The sequence below is a fragment of the Carcharhinus amblyrhynchos genome, chromosome 9 (assembly GCF_965287045.1).
Source record: "Carcharhinus amblyrhynchos chromosome 9, sCarAmb.v2.hapA, whole genome shotgun sequence".
Classification (NCBI taxonomy): Eukaryota; Metazoa; Chordata; class Chondrichthyes; order Carcharhiniformes; family Carcharhinidae; genus Carcharhinus; species Carcharhinus amblyrhynchos.
The window spans coordinates 72,563,570-72,584,708 of record NC_137332.1 but is presented as its reverse complement, the minus strand read 5'-3'; the positions used below and the strand labels follow the sequence as shown (position 1 = coordinate 72,584,708).

At 43.0% G+C, this 21,139-nt stretch overlaps 1 protein-coding gene across 1 annotated transcript in view; it reads left to right on the top strand.

Annotated features, from left to right (window-relative positions):
• The window catches only part of LOC145347937 (ral guanine nucleotide dissociation stimulator-like 1), a 105,092-nt gene extending 97,532 nt beyond the window's left edge, over positions 1–7,560 (top strand). The window contains 3 exon segments of the mRNA XM_080195925.1: positions 552–917; positions 6,080–6,194; positions 6,915–7,560. Of these exon segments, the coding sequence (XP_080052051.1) occupies positions 552–917; positions 6,080–6,194; positions 6,915–7,009 (576 nt within the window). The 3' untranslated portion in view covers positions 7,010–7,560.
• The last annotated feature ends 13,579 nt before the right edge of the window (positions 7,561–21,139 follow it).

Below are 21,139 nucleotides of genomic sequence, written 5' to 3'. Positions count from 1 at the left end.
GAGTGATTTGGCTTTTAATTCCCTTCTATCTTTCTGTGTCTTCTTGTCTCCTTTTCTGGTGCTTTGCCCCACCTGCACAAAGCATCACCACTGGATGTATTTCATTTCAATCAGTGTCAGTGGGTGCTGCAAGTGAGGAACCAGGTGAGGCAGGCAGGATAACATTCCTGTGAGTATGGGAGTGCTCAACAGTGTGTAAACCAAAATCCCAAAGGGACTATTTGACGATTTAAGCATAGCTTAAATATCTGAATGTAATGGCCCACCGGGCACTTATACATATGTGCTAAATGATAACTGCCAATGTTGGCTTGGCGACTAGTAGACATTAGATGGTATCATTCATCAGCATTGATTTTTAGCTGGGAAGAATCACAAGGATTTCAGTATAACTACCTCGAAATTGTGCATTCCTCAAGGCCAAACTGTTGTGTCCGCAATGCCCCCTCTTCTGAGGGAATGGCAGAAAGTTTGTGTCAAAATAGATGTAACGGGGAAGAAGGACCTGTCTGAAATATAATCATTGGCAATTTTTTTCTAAAATAATTCAGCAGTCATCTGAATCCCTCTCTTCTGCGGACACCTCCTCCTCCTCGGGAATTACATTCCGAGTATCGCCGCCGCCGCCACCATCGTCAATATCGCCATCGCCGGAATCGCTGCCGGCAGTATCACAGCTACCAGGATCGTGGCTGCCAGGATTGTGGCTACCAGGATCGCGGCTGCCAGTATCGTGGCCGCCAGTAGCGTGGCCCTCAGTATCACTGCCAGTTCCCAACCCTACCATGGTTCACAACCATTTTGCCTCAGTCACTTCCTACAATGCAGGTCCCATGCTCGACAAGCCGAATGAAGACAGCTGTATCATCTGGGTCAGCCTAGAGAATGACGATGGAAATCTATACAAAAGCGTTTTGGTAAGTATGTGGATTGTTTTCTTTATTCATGTTCATGCTGTATAAAGGTTGTTAATTTCTTCCAGTAAAGACATAAATGCAAAAGGACATTTATTTTTGAGGGCAAAAACTGGCCTCGGAACCATTTGTTACCGCACAGTCATACTCAAGATGACTTGTGTGACTGTGACCAGTGCTACTTCACTGTCTACTTTCCATGTCACTGAAGCTTTTGATTCCTGTGCGCTCTGACCATTTCAGCTTTTTCATAGAATGTTGTCGCATTTTGTGTGAGTTTGGAGCCTTTTTTTAAATGTCCTTATTCATTAACAATACAGAACACAACAAGATGTAGCACTTTAATATGTTTATTTAAGGGGTGAGCTGTGATTAATTTGTACTATTTCCTCACCCCTTGTGCAACAATGCAGTTAAGAGATACAAATTGAAATCTAAGTCACTTGATTACCGCATGACTAACTATGGGTATCTCCAGTCCTCCTGTTGGCTAATTGACTAATTTTTGCCAGGCATTCCTTTGGGGCTTGCATGGAATTTAAAAGGATAGAGAATAGAAGAGAGCAAAGCAAAAATGGAGGTGGTGAAAGGGTACAATTTAATTACCAATGATAATTGTTTAATCACACTGCTTTTATCTCTTAACCAATTTTGTATCCATGTTGCCACTGCTTCTTTCATCCCAGTGGCTTCAATGTTGCTTGTACTGTGCAGTACTTTAGCAAACATCTTTTTGAAAATCTGAAGTACCTCACCTATCTTCGTACTAATCCTCTAGTCACTCAAATAATTTAGTGAAGTTAGTCAAACAGATACATGCAGCTGTCATTTGACACATTTTTTCCTAAACGATGAAGATGGCAATTAACTATATCAAACAGATATGCAATCTCCAGATCTGATTGGAGGAATTTAGCCTATCATCTTCATTTGGACTGAGACATTTCGGGTGCGTACAAACAATTAATTATACATATTAGTTGTGGACATACCTCGTGTCTGATATTGCACCCAAGACGAGACAACCATTAGAAGTTGAAACTATTTCAATTCTGCTGCTGTTCAGGGCAGTCTTCCTGACCCAGTTTGGTTGAGCTATTGTAGAAATTATTTTTCACTTGAGATTGAATAAAGTCAACAAATTAAATTATTGTTTCAAACTGAAAATTTGCAATGCAGCATGCCTCATGAATGCTGAAAGGAATTGCCCCATTTAAGGTTTACTAGATTGGACTTGTAATCAGTATTGCCATAAATGTACAGAGACTGGGTTAGTTAAAATCTACTTCCTTTGAGAAAGAACATAAGAAATAGGAGCAGGAGTAGGCCATCTCGCCCTTCAAGCCTGCCCCGCCATTCAATAAGATCACGGCTGATCTGAAGTGGATCAGTTCCACTTTCCTGCTTTCTCCCCATAACCCTTAATTATCAGGAACCTATCTACCCGTGACTTAAATATATTTAGCAAGGTAGCCTCCACCACTTCAACGGGCAGAGAATTCCAGAGATTCACCGCCCTTTGAGTGAAAAAGTTCCTCCTCAACTCTGATCTAAACTGCTCCCCCCCCTTATCTTGAGGTCCTCTAGTCCTGTTATCCTTTCTAAGGGGGAAGAATCTCTCTACCTCTACCCTATCCATCCCCTTCATTATCTTATTCATCTCTATAAAATCCCCCCTCAGCCTTCTAAACTCCAACCAGTACAGACCCAGTCTATTGCGTCTCTCTACATAGGCCAACCCCCTCATCTCTGGTATCAGCCTAGTGAACCTCCTCTGCACTCCCTCCAAGGCCAATATATCCTTGCACAAGTGCGGCGACCAAAACTGCACACAGTACTCCAGCTGCGGCCTCACCAGTACCCTGTACAGCTGCAGCAAGACCTCCCTACTTTTATATTCTAGCCCCCTCCGTATAAAGGCCAACATTCCATTCGCCTTCTTGATCACCTGCTGCACCTGCAGACTGGGTTTTTGCGACTCGTGCACAAGGACCCCCAGGTCCCTCTGCACCGTAGCATGCTGCAGCTTTTCACATTTTAAATAATAATCCCTTCTACTATTATTTCTGCCAAAGTGGATAACCTCACACTTGCTAACATTATACTCCATCTGCCAGGTCCTCGCCCACTCGCTCAGCCTATCCAGATCCCTCTGCAGACTTTCCACACCCTCCACGCAATTTGCTTTTCCACTCATCTTTGTGTCATCAGCAAATTTTGTCACCCTACACTCAGCCCCCTCCTCCTGATCATCTATATAAATGGTAAATAGTTGAGGCCCCAGCACCGATCCCTATGGCACTCCACTAGTCACCAACTGCCAACCAGAATAGCACCCATTGATACCAACTCTCTGCTTCCTATTAGACAGCCAATCTTCTATCCACACTAACACCTTACCCCCAACTCCGTGCACCTTAACCTTCTGTAGCAACCTTTTGTGGGGCACATTATCAAACATCTTTTGGAAATCTAAAAACACCACATCCACCAGTTCCCCTCTGTCTACCACACTAGTCACGTCCGCATAGAAATCCAACAAATTCGTCAAACACGACTTCCCCTTAACGAATCCGTGCTGCGTCTGCTTGATCAAACCATTATTTTCTAGGTGCCTCACTATTTCTTCTTTGATGACAGATTCTAGCATTTTTCCAACCATAGATGTTAAACTAACAGCCTATAATTCCCTGCCTTTTGTCTGCTACCTTTTTTAAACAACTGAGTATCATGAGCCATTTTCCAATCTTCCGGCACTTTCCCGGAGTCCCGCGAATTTTGATAAATAATTACTAAGGCATCCATTATCACCTCTGCCATTTCTTTCAGAACCCTGGGATGCATTCCATCCGGTCCTGGGGACTTGTCCACCTTCAGTCCCATTAGTCTATCAAGCACTACCTCTCTAGTGATAGTAATTGCATTCAGGCCCTCAACTCCTCATCCTTCTATCTTTAATATCCGGCAAACTATTCGTGTCCTCCTCCGTGAAGACCGAGGCAAAAAACTTATTTAAAGCCTCAGCCATTTCCTCATTGCCCACCGCTAAATCCCCCCTCTCGTCCTCCAAGGGTCCAACATTCACTCTAGCCAGCCTCCTCTTCTTTATATATTTGTAAAAACTTTTACTGTCATTTTTTATATTTAGTGCCAGTTTAGCTTCATACTCTATCTTTCCTTTCTTTATCACCTACTTAGTCATTCTTTGTTGATTTTTAAATCTTTCCCAATCGTCTAATCGCCCACTATTTTTAGCCACTCTGAACACATCAGCTTTTAATTTAATACTCTCCTTTATTTCCTTCGATAACCACGGCTGGTTATCCCTTCTCCTACAGTCCTTCTTTACCATTGGAATATATTTCTGCTGAGTACCGAAAAAGATCTCCTTAAAAATTCTCCACTGTTCTTCAGCCGTCCTACCAGCCGATCTGCACCCCCAATCTACATTCGCCAATTTTGCTCTCATCCTATCATGCTCCCCTCTGTTCAAACAGAGGACACAGGTTCAGGATCCTACTTTCTCATCCTCCAACTGCATCAGAAAGATCCACACAAGTTTAATCATTTTCTACAGAAGCATTCAGAATATATTGTGATAGTCTTTCATAATGGGGGAGAGGCTTTCTGATTCCAAAGATGTATGCAGAAACTTTTCTATCATAAGGTACCAATCCCACCAAGAATAACAGGAATCTTGGAATGTATGAAACATATGTTTCTCTGTTCTATCTGTCTTCACCAGATTACACTCTGACTATGCTGTAAGTGTGATGCCAACTGACAGAGATCCAGCTTGTGAATTCATAACATAACATTGCCATGTTTGAAATTGACACAAGTAAATTCTTTTCAGTGTTCAAATTGATAGCTCCATCCTCATGACAGACTAAGGTAGATATGGAGCAATCTTGGGAGACCAAGCACATCTTCACTGATATGCATCCTGACAGGTTAATCAGAGTGGTGCGTGAGATCAAAGTCTGCACCAGTCACTGGACTTGCCCTTGGGCAACTGACCATCCCCAAGAGTTCTGCTACTAAATGACAGCATGAAATTCATTCTTATGAATGGTAGATCATCCCTTTCTTATGCTAGAGGATATTATCATTAATCAGAAGTGCAAGTTTGTCAATTTACAATATCTTGAATGTCTTGCAATTCATCCCGGAATGGGAGGATCTTTAATGATTCCACTGAATCTGCAGATTAAGAGATACAAAAGGTTGTAATTCTCGGATAAGTCAACCTTGGTATCGACAATTGCAAATTGATGGGCTCTTGTACTGTAACATTGTTGCTCTTTTATATGTTTACGAAGAGCTTTGTTTCTGAGGGGCTGGAAAAATTGAATTTGTAAACCATGGCCTGCAGCTTAAAAGAAGAAAAGCGTGCACAGTCTCTCAATTGGGAAAACTCCCCAATTCTCTCAAACAAATACCCAGATCTGCCAGTGTACTTCATCTCATGGGATCAGCCATTTGCTGGACTGCTCAAACTTGAGCTGGGAGAAATGAGCTCCAGATGTAACATAGGACTGAACAAAAACCGAAAGGAGGTTGTTTTTAAAAAAATAACACTGCAGTACATTTTGGTCACTTCAATATCCTGTTTACCTACGCAAGTCCAGTGGTTCAAAATTTGAGGTGAATATTAAGTTTCTGAACTCCATTCAGGGACTAAATGTTGCTTAATGTCGCAATCATTTTTATGAATCACTTTTAGATAAACATGAACTAATATTATATGTCAGATTGAGTATTGAGCTTTTAGCTCTATGAGCAATAAATGTCAAAAGTAAGCAAATGGTATAGGGGAAAAGAATGGAGCATTTAAATTGATTTTGTTTTGGACAAATTTATTTGCTTTAAACTACAAATATAGGTAAGTTTGCCCAGGAATCTTTGTGGTGAAACACTGGGCTCTGTTTCTCTTAGATATTTAAGCATGTTTCCTCACAAATGGATTTTGGTGCATTGAAGGCAAGTTTTTGCAATACCAGTCCTAAGACATTACAGTTGTAGAGATGGATATTATTTCTCTGTAATTTGTACAGTATTCAATACAATGCCACTATATATCTACTGGGTGAAAACAGCCATTTTTTAAGGGCTTGCACTTTTTTCATTATTCCTAAAGAAAAGTAAATATTTTTTCTATTTAGGTGACAAATGAAGATAGGACACCTGTGATTATCCAGAGAGCCATGTCCAAGCACAACCTTGAACCAGAACTGATGGATGATTATCAGCTCGTACAGATCATCTCAAAAGATGAAGGTGAGAGATGGGAATTGTATCTCAATTTATGATAAGTAGCCACCTTTTGGCAGCAGATTGGTGTTTTCTTTATGTTTCACCAAAAAGCTTGGAAAAACCATATTCCTATTATTGAATAGATCCAGTTTCACTCAGCTGGATCCAACTTGGAGAAACAAAAATAGTGCTTGAAAAACTCAGCAGGTCTGGCAGCATCTGTAGAGAGAGAAAAATGAGTTAAAGTGATACAGACTTGATGTTGACTCTTTTTCTTTCTCCACAGATTCTGCCGAACTTGCTGAGTTTTTTCCAGCATTTTGTGTTTCTATTTCAGACTTACGGCATCTGCAGTATTTTGCTTTCTATCCAACTTGGAGGAATTTGACTTTACATTCCTCAATAAGTAACAATTGCCTGGACCTAATGAAAGCAACGAATATCAACCAATTCTCTGAAAGCAATATTGTGTTGAAGGATGCACAGCTGGAGTTGGTTGCAAATAGTTGACATTATTCTGGTTTATTCATTCTAATTCAAGCTTTGTATTCTGTGGGGGGAGAAAAGATGCAAGAATCATTATTTTGAAACTGAAAGCCTTTTTACCTGCCTTTTCTTGGCCCTCTGGCAATTTAGCAATGAAACAAGAAAATTGAATGGGGTTTCTTCTAGTTTTCTACTGAGCCAATCAGCACTATCAAAATGCATGTGTAAATAACCTTATACATTTCCTTTGCTTTTCAGAGCTTGTGATTCCAGACACTGCCAATGTGTTTTCTGCTCTGGACCCTTCTGGGAAATTTTACTTTATTCTGAGAAACCGGTACTCCTGCAGATAACAGGTTAAGCTACAAATCCGGTCATGCTTGACACTACCCAAACCAGCGCATAGACTAAGCAAGGTTACTCTGTAAGGAGTGCCACTTTTCACGCAGCTATACCTGTCGAAGCTTAAACAAAACACCACTTAGTATTGAAAAACCCTGTAATATGTGTGAATAAATTACCTGACAGTATTTTACTTAAATTATTGGACACTATGGATAGCATTGTCCAAACACTTGAACGCAATGCTTGTCTGCTTTTGAAACATTTTGTACATCAGCCCTTTTGAAAGAAGACTGTCAGATTGGATCCTGTCACCAGAGTCTGTTGGAGAGCTACAGACTTGATGAAGATCATATGCTTGTTGGAATTGGTGGAAGAGGAAAATGTTTTTGTTATATATGAATTGTGTGACTATTTGCAAATGAGCTGGCCTGGGGTTCCTCCACAATCACTTTGTAACCAGTGAACCAACTGCCATCTAGTTAATTGGCCGAATGATGACTACTTCAATGAAAGTAGTTGGATTGGCCCTTGAGCTCTTCAGCACACGTTTCCTGCCTTCCCTCTTTTTATTTTTCCAGCAGCTTAACCACCTGCTGGAATATACAGCATCAACTTGCCTTCAACGAAGACAACTGCAAGAAATTATGGAATAGTTTATTATTAATGAGACTCCAGGATGGTAGTCTGCCTCCCTGGTGCCAGGGGATTAGAACATAGAACATTACAGCGCAGTAAATGTTAAATGCCCTCGGCCCTCGATGTTGTGCCGACCAGAGGAGGGGCTAAAAGAGGTGGGGGAGTAGCAATATTAGTTAGGGAGCATATTACAGCGGTGCAGAGGGTGGACAATTTAGAGGGGTCACGTAATGAGTCACTGCGGGTGGAGCTCAGAAACAGGAAGGGTGCAATCACTATGCTGGGGGTATACTACAGGCCACCCAACAGCCCACGGGAAGTGGAGGAACGGATATGCAAGGAGATTCTGGATAGGTGCAGAAAAAAATAGGATTGTTGTAGTGGGAGACTTTAATTTCCCTGATACAGACTGGAAAGTGCTTAGGGCTGAGGGTCTGGATGGGGAGGAATTTGTAAAATGCACACAGGGAAGTTCTTTGGAACAATATGTAGATAGCCCAACTAGAGAGGGGGCTATACTGGATCTAGTACTGGGAAATGAGCCCGGTCAGGTCAGTAGGGGAACATGTGGCAAATAGTGACCACGATTCTGTTGACTTCAGGAAAGTAATGGACAAGGATGAGTGTTATCCTTTGGGGTAGGGTGCTAAACTGAGGAAAGGTTAACTATAGCTGGATAAGGCAGGAATTAGTGGCCGTTGATTGGGAGAGGCTGTTCAAGGGTAAGTCCACGTCGGGCATGTGGGAGTCTTTTAAGGAACAGTTGATAAGGGTGCAGAACAGGCACGCGCCTATAAAAAGGAAGGATAGGAAAGGTAGGATTCGAGAGCCGTGGATAACCAGGGAAATTGAGGATCTGATCAAAAGGAAAAGAGAGGCGTATGTTAGGTCCAGGCAACTGAAAACAGACAGAGCGCTGAAGGAATACAGAGAAAGTAGGAAAGAACTCAAACGGGAAGTTAGAAGGGCAAAAAGAGGTCACAAAATGTTCTTGGCAGACAGGATAAAGGAGAATCCCAAGGTATTTTATTCATACGGTAGGAACAAAAGGGTTGTCAGAGAAGGGCCTGTTTCCTGTGCTGTACTGTTCTTTGTTCTTTGTTCTTACTACCAATGATATTGCACTTGTTTTGAATTGATGTTCAGCTTTATACTAGATTTATATTGAATTATTATTTTGTGTATATGTAATTGTAAATGTAAACCTTTTTGGGAAAAAATCTTTAAAAGCTGCAGAAGGGACCAGATCACCTGAGATATGAATACTTGTTTCTTTTTGTCCCTCATTTATCTTGTATTCAATTACTTAGAACTGCCATTATTTTGTGGGCTAGCCTACAATACTAAAAGAATAAGCAATATCCTTTCTGTGTGAATCTACAGACCTTAGTAGTCAGAGCATAAATTAGACACTAATTCATTGACCGCTTCATTTTTATGTAATCACTTCTCAGGTATAGGACAGCACTGACTATCTATGTTCACTCATTAGATTTACCCCAAAAAAAACCCTTGAAAGTAGCAACAAATGCCAAGAATGTCTTAACAGTCTTTGGGTTTCTATCAAATTCAGATTTGCACATGTATAAATTAACCACCAGAAAAGGCAAGTGCTGAAGCACTTTAACATTTCAAGCGTCTTCCACACATGATGCTCCAGTATCCTTCCCCCAACATGAATTGACGTGCCTATGAGTTGTGGTGAGGGGGGGCTTTAGGGAACTCACCACTTAATTTTTGGAGGTCCATGTATTTTTCTTGTTGCCTCCCATCAATCACTTGCTGCCCTGAAATAGGATTCACTAATCAGGCACAATTACACAAGACCACTTGTCACTAAAAAGGTTCAACATCTGTGCCAGCAACAGGTATTAGAGGAAATCATCTGCGTTATTTGTATATTTTTCTAAGTGCACACTTAAACAAATTATGTGTGGAATACAGAAAATATTTTAAATAAAATGTTTCTAAAATTTCAAAACCTTCATGCTTCTTTCTTTTGAAATGGAAGGCAGGACCTGATAAGACCAGATATGTTATGTATCTACTTCAGTTGAGAGTTTACCTTAATGTGAACCATGCCATCTGGCATTATGGACAGTCCTATTCTAGAAACCAAGGGCAATGACTGATAACTGCAGTGTTCTCATGTTTTTGCAACAGCTGATCATGATCCAGTGGTCGATTGAAAAGCAAAATGGCTAACCTTCTGCATTAATCATGTACAAGTTGTGGTGTGAACATTGAGTGGCCAGCTTCGGCATTTCCCATTTTTCTAATATCTTGCCCCATCCCGTGCTGAAATCTTTAACTTTTTGATTTGTTGTTGCCTTTGGTATATTCTCAATCTCTCCTTCCCAGCTCCATCTTTTTATCACTGCTAGGTAGTTCAGATTTAAAGTGGGTTGCCATGTGTAGGGGAAAAATCACAAAGATGGCTATCTGGCACATAAAGTTACTTGGGGAGAGAGACATTAAGCAAGCACTGACTTTTAGCGGACTATCCATAGCAGTTAGTTAGCATTGCTGCCTCACAGTACCAGGGTCCTGGGTTCGACTCCTGGCTTGGGTCACTGTGTGGAACGCGCACGTTCTCATTGTGTCTGTGCAGGTTTCTTCTGGATGCTCTGGTTTCCTCCCACGGCCTGAAAGACATGCTGGTTAGGTGGATTGGATATGTCATACTCTCCATTAGTACAGTTGAACAGGTGCCGGAGTATGGTGACGAGGGGATCTTTACTGCAGTGTTAATGTAAACTTACTTATGACACAAAGAACTAAACATACTGTGGGCAGCATAGTAGCACAGTGGTTAGCACTGCTGCTTCACAACTCCAGGGACCTGGGTTCGATTCCTGGCTTGGGACGGTGTCTGTGTGGAGTTTGCACATTCTCCTCGTGTCTGAACTAATAGGGGACAGGCACTGTGAGATGTTAGTGGACAGGGGAGCATCCATATCTGTCACCGACCTACCCTTACCGACTACAAATAAAATGATTTACCTAACCGTGATAGGAGGAAACACATCCACCTACCTACGCGAGACCACGTTAGTAAAGATAAATAATCTGTATACACCAATGAGGCTTTATGTGTGCAAAAATAACATGGATATAATAATGGGAAATGATATGATGAAAGAATAAGATTTTGATAGACTGTGGAAAGGGAGAATTAATCTGGCCAAGACAAGATGGTCGTAAAACTAGAACAGGGAAACTCACAAGTCACCTCAACCATTAAGGTGACCAGCCACTACCAGAAATCGGGAATTAGAGACAGGAGGGTTTGGAGCCATCTGTGCTTCCGTCCTCGGGGTATGGGCTAAAACAAAGTTAAATACCGGTTTTACTAAAAAGTGCCCAATAAAGGGGCTGGGACTGGAACAAAAGCCACATCGACAATACCCAATAAAACCAGAGAAAGCTGTAGTGGAGGTAGTTAAAGGGTTAGTGGAAGGGAAGATTCTGAGAGAAACCACAAGCACCACTAACTCCCCAACATGGCCAGTGAGCAAGCCTGACGGAAGCTATAGGCTCACGATAGATTACACCAGACTCAAAGTCACACCCAAGTTGCACCCTGTTGTAGCAAGTCCTTCGACAATCCTGAATGGACTGTCACAGGAGCACAAAATATTGGACATAGCCAACGGATTCTGGTCCTTACCGTTGGATCCCGAATCTCAAGACAAATTTGCCTTTACCACAGGGATTCCACAACAGCCCTGTTATATTCCATTGTGTAATAAGTGACATCCTGAACAGTGTAGAACTGCGAGAGGGTAGTACGGTCCTACAATATGTAGACAACATCCTAATGGCCTTGCAGTCCAAGTCAGGGCATCAAGCAGCCTTATATTTAGTACTGAATGAATTAAAAACCACAGAGTTAAAAAAGTGAGCCCCAAAAAAGGCACAAATCAGGAAAACACAGGTCCTATACTGAGGACGCTTTATATCCCAAGAACTTAAAGAAATGCCAACGGACTGAAAGAAGGTGATAAAACAAATGCCATGACCCGTCGCCATGAGAGGCGTCAGAAAGGTGCAAGGATTATTCAACTAGAGCCGGAGTTTCATCCCAGGGTTTGCAAAATTAGCAGAACCCATACAAAGACTCGTCAAAGGGGGAAAACCAGCTTTAGATCCCTTAAAATGGGAATCCAAGTAGGAAGAGGCTTACGACAAACTAAAAACAGAACTGATATCAGCCCCTGGACTAGGATCACCAGATTCTAATAAGGACTTCCACATCCATTGTAGTAATAAGGGAGGGTTCTATTCTGCAGTGGTAACACAGGACCACGGCGACAGAAAGAGACCCATAGGCTATTACTCCACCGCAGAAGGGCCAGTAGTCACCAGACTACCAAGGTGCATAGCCTCCTTGGATTGCGCTGTCTGGGCCGTAAAGGTTAGCGAGCCAGTAATCATGACAGGGAACATAATCCTTCACACCAAACACATTTTTGTGGAAATATTGAACACAGGAAAACTAAGGTCAGTCTCAAACATGAGAAGGACTAAAGTGGGAAGCTGTCCTCCTACCTCCAAGAAAGTCCGTGATAATAATAAGGGATACAGGGAAAAACCCAGGAGAAGGGATTTTAGACGTAGGAGAGCCACACAATTCTGAGGGTATAGATAGGGACAAAGGAGAGGGTAGGATAAAGGGTATACCCTAAATAACAGCTGAGGAGACTCTTTTTGTAGATGGGTCACGCAACTATGTGGAAGGCTCACCCCAGACACGGGGGGCAGTAGTAAATGACAAATTAGACACAGTAAGGTCAGGAAGGATTGACAGAGGTCTATCCATGCAAGTGGCAGAACTAGTGGCACTCACACAGGCACGAGAGTTATCTGAAGGTAAAACAGTGAACACCTATACAGATAGTTGCTATGCATTCAGAGTCAGACATGACTATATGACAGCAAGGGGAAGAAGAAGGTTCATAACCACGGGAGGAACCCCTATTAAGCACCAGCAAAGAATTGAAGCATTATTGAGAGATAGCGAGAAACCTAGAGAAGCTGCAGTAATCAAAATTAAAGCGCACCAGGAAGAGATAACCTGGACTAGTTAAATTTCAAAGGGAACCAAGCCGCAGACAGAGCGGCACAGTTAGCCTTAGGACAGGAGACAATTGGCAAGCTGCCAATAGCAACGATAGAACAGACCGGACAAAATAGATATTCGGGACTTACATGAGGACACCTCAAAAGAGGAAGAAGAGAGATGGGAAGCACAGGGAGCAATCAAAGGGACTGATAACATTTGGAGATGGGAAGATAAGGAAATAGCACCAGAGTGATTACAAAACACACAATTAAAACTACACCATGGACTACTCTCACATGTGGGTAGAGAGGCCATGATAACTAGTATAGGAAAGGAATGGTGGTGGAAAGGAATGGGAAGAGATATAGCCCAACACTGTCACCGATGCGTGATGTGCGTGCAACACAACCCTGGTAGACCCATAAAAATTAAAATGGGACACCAGCCAAGGCCAAAGGGACCCTGGGAACATCTGCAAATAGATTTTACAGGACCACTACCACAATCCCACGGCAAAACTTATTGTCTGGTTATTATAGGCAAGTTCACCAGGTCGGTAGAAATGTTCCCTACCACAAATTGTACTGTTTCCACAGTGGCTAGGATATTGGCAGAAGAGGTAATCCCTAGATGGGGAGACCCCCTACAAATAGATTCGGATGAAGGGATGCACTTCACTGGAAAGATGGTAAAAACAGTATGCCAATTAATGAGGATAAAACAAAAATTTCACATCCCTTACCACCCACAGAGTTCTGGAATGGTGGAACGTATAAATAGAACGCTTAAGAATGCACGAGCTATAGCCATACAAACATTGGGAAAAATGTGGACACAGGTATTGCCCACTATACTAATAAGATTAAGAGCTACCACAAACCAGACAACCAGATTAACCCCTTATGAACTAATGACAGGACGGGCGATGCAATTACCAGAAGGCATCATAACGGGTGGGGCTGATGTAGGTCCATTTAAAGATAAAATCAGGAGATATGTTTTGGAACTAAGCACCCAACTCAAAGGGATGTGCAAATTGGGAAAGGACAGTCAAGAACAAAGAGACGCAGAGAGAGAGCTTGAAATGCTCCCTGACGTTCTAACAGCAGGAAGTCACGTCCTAGTAAAAACATTGCCTGACAAACCAGGGTTTGCACTAAAATGGAATGGGCCATATGAAATTATAATTAGTGGAGACACCTGTGCCTGTATAGACATAAGAAGGAAAGGTATATAGAAACATTGGACACAGCTGAAATTACACAAAGAAATGCATGAATGAATGAACGAGTGAACTAACAGAACTGCTTTCCTCAACACACGCAAAGACTGCAAACAAGAACAACTGGCACATGCAAGTCAGTAGATAATATAACTTTTGGAGATTATATAAATTATAGCTTTAGGTTTGATATCTGATCATTGTGAATATGTACATAATCTCATATGTAACTGTACTACTTAGCATTGTCACGACTGTAAATTTGATTGGATTGGAGGATAATCTATTTTACAAAGCTCATGTACATTTACACAGGAATTGAACTGTATGTTACCCCTCCCAGAGGGGCATAATTAGTAGAGGCCCTATTTGTAGCAACACCTGGATGGACCTCTCATGACTTATATACTGTAGATCCATCAGATGCACCCTGTGAGGGACAAATTGGCAAAGATAAAAGACAGGAGATGTGTGGAACTTGCAAATCCCACAGACCCTATGTGCAGGGCGTTACAACAGAAGGGAGGAAAAGCTTGTTCAGATACTGCAAGCTATCCGCATTGTTTTACGGGGCAGGGATGAGGATGTGCCTATGTCTTTGTCCCCAAGAATGATTCCTGCGTGCAGACGCAGTGTGTCCGTCAACACTTTTGGGTTAATAATGGACAGTTTATTTGCACTTGTGATAAACAGAAATGTCCGAATATAACCACGGGAAAACAGCTCATTTGTGGACAGTGCAATGGGACTCACGTAAGCTCAGCCAAATGGGCATGCCCATTTGATACTTAACAGGTGGTGGGATCAAACGGGGAGTCAGGTAAACCAAGCAACTGGCAATATGAACAAATTCATAATCAAGACACTAGATGTTACTGGGCTAAGAAGGGATATGTGTTCCTCTTCAATGGTACTTACACGACAGAAACACCAAACCTCCCAAACAGTTTTGCAGTGGCAACAATAGGACCACTGACGGTTCCATGCCCTCAAAAGGGGCATATACGGAGAAGAATAGTAACTCAGGCTATCAGCAAGGGACTCTATGCTGATTGGGAAGACTCGGGCACAACGGGATCCTCACTAGGATACAGGTTCCTTGGAGCCCTATCTCTGGGAGGGGCAGCAGGAATGATTAGTGCAAAGAATATGAAATATATTGTTTGTGAACGAACAGACCTGGGAACAGCACTTCAAAAGCACTAGAGGCTGTTAACCAAGAAATGGCTGAACTGAGATTCAATGCACAACAGACATGATATGCAGTGGACTACCAGTTAACACAACAAGGGGTGTGTGTACAATTATAGGCAATAAATGCATAACCCATGTCACAGTCGAGTCTTATAACATTACACAAGTCATCAATAACATCAGAGAACAACTTGATAGCTTCAGACAGGGACCCAAGAAAGGAAGTAACTGGCTGGAATGGCTAGTGGGGGATGGGGGGTGAGCAGGGGGGGGGAGGGTTCCTGGGAATCTTATTTATTACATGGATTGGTCATACTCATTTTAATTGTAATTGTCTGTTGTCTAATTGTTGGATGCCTAAAAGTCTGCTGCAAGGTTATAGAATCATAGAGGTTTACAGCATGGAACCAGACTCTTCGGCCCAACTTGTCCATGCTGCCCTAGTCTGGGGTCTAGTGGTCTAGTCTGGCTTCCTCATATAAATTGCGGTTCTGGCTCAGCACCCTAACATACTCTATTTGCCAAATGGTTGCCCACTCAATTCACCTATCTGCATCCCTTTTGTATTCTTCTTACATCCGCTTCACATCTTACTTCCCACCTGTCTCTGTTTCATCAGCAAATTTAGAAACTACACCTTTGGTTCCTTCATCCAAGTCATTTATACATATTGAAAAAAACAACTGAAGCACCAGCACTGAACCATGTGTCACACCACTTGTTACATTTTACCAAACACAAAAAGACCCATTCATACCACCCTCTGTTTCAAATTAACTAGTCAATCATCTATACATGAGTCCTAGATTACCCCTACACCATGAGCTTTTGTTACTCACAATAACTTTGCAACGCGGCACCTTAACAAATGCCCTCTAAAAATCCAAGTATAATACATCCACCAGTTCCTCTTTATCCACTGCAAGTCATTTGCTCAATGAACTTCAAGTTGGTTCAATATGACTTCCCTTTCAAAAACCATATGGAGTCTGCCTGAATTTTTCCAAGTGTCTTCAATAACAGTAATATTAATATTAGTTTCTAACAACTTTGCCTAAATGGTTAAACAAACTGACTCATTTTTTCCCTGCTTTCAGTCTCCCTTCCTTTTTGAATAAAGGAGTTACATTAACTATTTTCCAATCAAATGGAACCTTCCTCAGAATCTAAAGAATTTGGGAAAATTAAATGCGAATCACAAAAGGAATGGAGGCAATGGAAAACGGAATGGAAAACGGAAAATGGAAAACGGCTAACGTTACGCTGTTGTTTAAGAAGGGTGCCAGGCAAAAGGCGGGGAATTATAGGCCGGTTAGTTTAACGTCTGTGGCAGGTAAAATGTTAGAATCCGTCATTAAGGAGGAAATTGCGAGGCATCTTGAAGGGAATTGCTTGATAGAGCAGACGCAGCACGGTTTCATTAAAGGGAAATCGTGTCTGACAAATTTACTGGAGTTCTATGAGGATGTGTCTAGGGCAGTGGATAGAGGACAGCTGGTGGATGTGGTCTTTCTGGATTTTCAGAAGGCGTTTGACAAAGTACCTCACAAGAGGTTATTGCAGAAGGTCGGGGGACATGGAGTTGGGGGTAGGGTGTTAGCGTGGATAGAGGATTGGTTGTCAAATAGGAGGCAGAGAGTGGGGGTCAACGGGTGCTATTCGGATTGGCGGATGGTGACTAGTGGAGTGCCCCAGGGGTCGGTGCTGGGGCCTCAGCTTTTTACCATTTATATAGATGATCTGGAGGAGGGAACCGAGTGTAGGGTGTCGAAATTTGCTGATGACACTAAGATTGGGGGAACGGCAAATTGTGCGGAGGGTGTGGAGAGTCTGCAGAAGGATCTAGATAGGCTGGGCGAATGGGCCAGGAAATGGCAAATGGAATTTAATGTTGGCAAGTGTGAGGTGGTCCACTTTGGTAGGAATAATGGTAGGAAGGACTATTACTTACGTGGCAAAAAACTGCAGCAGGTGACGGTGCAGAGGGACCTCGGGGTCCTTGTGCATGAGTCGCAAAAACCCAGCTTGCAGGTGCAGCAGGTGGTCAGGAAGGCAAATGGGATGCTGGCCTTCATCGCGAGGGGGATTAAATATAAAAGTAGGGAGATCTTGCTGCAGCTGTACAGGGCATTGGTGAGGCCGCAGCTGGAGTACTGTGTGCATTTTTGGGCGCCGCACCTGCGCAAGGATATTTTGGCCTTGGAGGGAGTGCAGAGGAGGTTTACTAGGCTGATACCGGAGTTGAGGGGGTTGAGCTATGAGGAGAGGCTGAATAAACTAGGCTTGTACTCGTTAGAGTTTAGAAGAATGAGGGGAGATCTCATTGAGACGTATAAGATGATGAATGGGATGGATAGGATAGAGGTGGAGAGACTCTTCCTGCTCAAAAAAGACAGTAGGACTAGGGGGCACAGCCTCAAGATAAAGGGGGGGTGGTTTAGAACGGAGTTGAGGAGGAACTTCTTCACTCAAAGGGTGGTGAATTTCTGGAATTCTCTGCCCGTTGAAGTGGTGGAGGCTGCCTCGCTAAATATTTTTAAGACGCGGGTTGATGGGTTTTTGATAAGAGAGGGGATTAAGGGTTATGGGGAGAGGGCGGGAAAGTGGAACTGAGCCACGACAGATCAGCCATGATCTTATTGAATGGCGGGGCAGGCTCAAAGGGCTAGATGGCCTACTCCTGCTCCTATTTCTTATGTTCTTATGTTCAAACTACTGCAGATGTTGGAATCTGAAACAAAAACAGAAAATGCTGGAAAATCTCAGCCGGTTTGATAGCACCTGTAGAGAGAGAATAGAGTGAATGTTTGGAGTCTGGAAGATCTTTTGTCAGCTCCGGATTCAAAACATTGGCTCCATTCTCTCTTCACAGATGCTGGCAGACCTTTTCTAGCATTTGCTATTTTTATCACAAAAGAAGTGGCTAAAGATGTAGTTTAAAACTCTAGGATGAAGTTCATCAGGGCCTAGGGACTTGTCATTCCTTGACTTCAAATATTTAGTCAGTACCACTTGCCTGGTGATTGTAATTTTCTTGCGTTCTTCCCCCACTTCCTTTCATTTCAAGCTGATTTACAGCTTTTTCTGGGATGTTACTTGTATTTGCTCATGAAGACTGATGCAAAATACCTGCTCAGTTCATCTACCATCTCAAGCATTGACCTGGAACAGTAAAAGACAGCATGGATGGCTGATTACAATGTAGTCCGTACAACAGTAATTAAGGTACCTTAAACTGGACTTCAGATAACAGCCCACATCAAGTTCTGTTGAGGTTAAAGGACACTGCACAACATCAACTTGAGGAGAATCAAAGCATTAGACCCACAAACATTTCAAACCTTCTCCTCTATTGTTGTAATCTTATTTCTGTATCAATTACGTTTCTGTTGAATTTCCACTAACATTACCCCAGGAAGCATGGAAGAAATTTTTAATGTCCATGCTAAATTGGCCATTACATTAAAAGCTCTTCACAGCAAGAACTAAAGAATCCCCTCCAATATCAATATCTAAAATCACCTAACACTAATAATGGGCCTAAATGTTCCTGAAGGTTTTTTTGTACTAAGGCAAATACACTTTCCTCCCTGGATTGAAGTAATTCATTGAGGATGAGTGGCTGCGGGAAATTGAACTGTCCATCCAATTTTGCTATCATTAGGCACATCAGGTTAGCACACCATAATGTAGAGATAGCACCTTCTAATTTGACCCAACACTGTGCATAAAACTGAGTATCAAAAAAAGCAGCCTCTCCACCTCCACCACCCTGCCATCCTCCCCACCGCCTCCCCTGATCACCCTCTACCCCAGTATTAGATCAGATCTTCCCCAGTAGTAGATCTGTCTCTCAACCTTTTTTTTTGGCCTTTCCAACACCAGACAATCTCAGCACATCACCAGCTTTGCCTCTTTACGTGTAGTGGTGTGCTTTTAATCCAACCGTGGTATGAACTGGTTTGAGATTTTGCTGACTTGTTTCACATCAGACTCTTAAAGCCAGCAGTGAAACAAATGGTTCTCATTCTGCTATTGTGGGCTGTTTAAAAATTTCAGCCCCCAGGTCCCACTGTCAGGAGCTGCCATTTTTGACTGACATGTTAGGTTTGCATCTAACATCTAGCACCTAACTTTGCCATGATGTAAATGAGTGACAGACCAGTATCTGTCCCTCCTTCCATCCGTATAATTTTTTTGAATCTGACCATTACTGTTGCTGCGACAAGCGCTGTTTAGAATGGTAAGATTTTCATTAATATCGAGGACCAATTATAAAACACCAAAGATTCAGCTGTTAGGTCAATGGATTTCTATAATCCTCCAGCCACCTGCGTTTATTTTGGTTTCCCTTCAAGGTTGAATGCACCTCAAGTACCCCATTAATTCTGAACGCAAGACTGACGTAGTCTCATTCTGATTGACAGTCTTTGGTTTCACTTAAGATGTTGATCACAGGGCTGCCAATCTTCAGCCTGAGTGGTGTCAGAGGGGAGAGGGGGCTAAGTGGGGGGGCTTGACGGGGGAAAGGTTCTTTTGGGGGAAGGAACCTGTGTGGGGGATCTAAGAGAGAAAGGGAGCTTTGTGGGAGATCTGAGGGAAGGGGGATTGTGCCAGAAGGTCTGAGGGGGAAGGGAACTGTGTTGGGGGGTCCTATATGGAAGGTCTGAAGGGAGAAGGCGCCTGTGTGAAAGGGTCTGAGGTGAAAGGGGGGCTGTGAATGGAGTCTGAGGGTGGAGCGAGCCTGTGTCGGTGTTCTGAGGGGGAAGGGGGCAGTTGAGGGGACCTGCACGGGGGAATCTGAGGGGGAACGGGGCTGAGGAGGTTTGAGGTGGGACAGGTCTGTGTGGGTGGTTTGAGAGGGGAGGTGGTTGTGTAGGGGGTTCTGGGGGGGGGGGGGGAGGGGCCATGTGTGGGAGGGGGGTCTGAGGAGGAAGAAGGCTGTGTGAGGGATCTGAGGTGAAAAGGGGGTTATGTGGAGAGTTTGAGGGGGGAGGGGGCTGTGTTAGGGTCTGAGGTGGGATGGGGCTGTGTGCGGAGTCTGAGGGGGGGGGAAGAGGTTGTATGGGGGGTCTGGGGGGAGGGTGAGTGGGTGCTATGTGGTGGGTCTGACAGGGAAGTAACCTGTGTGGAAAATTGGGTCGGATAAAGCTCAAGCCTGCATGGTTTGGCAGGGAGGATGCCTCTCGTTGCTGATGGGTTGGTGGTGTTTCCTCAGGGTCCACCACATCAGTTCCTCACATGGGAGGGCCTGTATAGGTGGCCCTGCGTATGTATATTTGTGGCTTTGAATATGCTATGGAAGGAACCCAGGGTCAAGGCTGGTAGCGTGGCCTTGAAGGGTCGCAGCAGATTGGATGTCCGTCTGGAGCAAAACCCACTTTTCCACTGACTTCCAATATTCAGGCCATCATGATTTACAATCAGAGCTGGTGGGCCTGGAGAATCCACCTCCCCACCCTACCCCAGTATAAACTCAGCCCGCTGTTATTATTTACTTTATTTAATCAACTGCAGTCAGTGTTTTAATGGCAGAGTGCAATGTGTTCTGTTTGTATGGTATGGATGTATATTATAATCAACAAATTTACGAATGTAGTTATACACGAAATAGTCACTTTTTAATCTAACGACTATATAATTACGTGTTATACTGGAGGTGAAGCCAAAGATATTCCATCTTATGTAGACAATAAAGTTCTATTCTTATCTATCAAACTTCCATCAATGATTAGCTATCAGGAGAGGTTAGAAAAACTTGATTTGTTCTCACTGGAACGACGGAGGTTGAGGGGCGATCTGAACGAAGTTGACAAGATTATGAGGGACATGGACGGAGTGGGTAATCAGAAGCTTTTTTCCAGGATGGAAGAGTCAATTACTAGAGGGCATAGGTTTAAGATGCAAGGGGCAAGGTTTAAAGGTGATGTATGAGGCACAGAGGGTGGTGGATGCCTGGAACTCAATGCCAGGGAGCTAGTGGAAGTAGATATGACTGTGACTTTCAAGGAGCATCTTGAC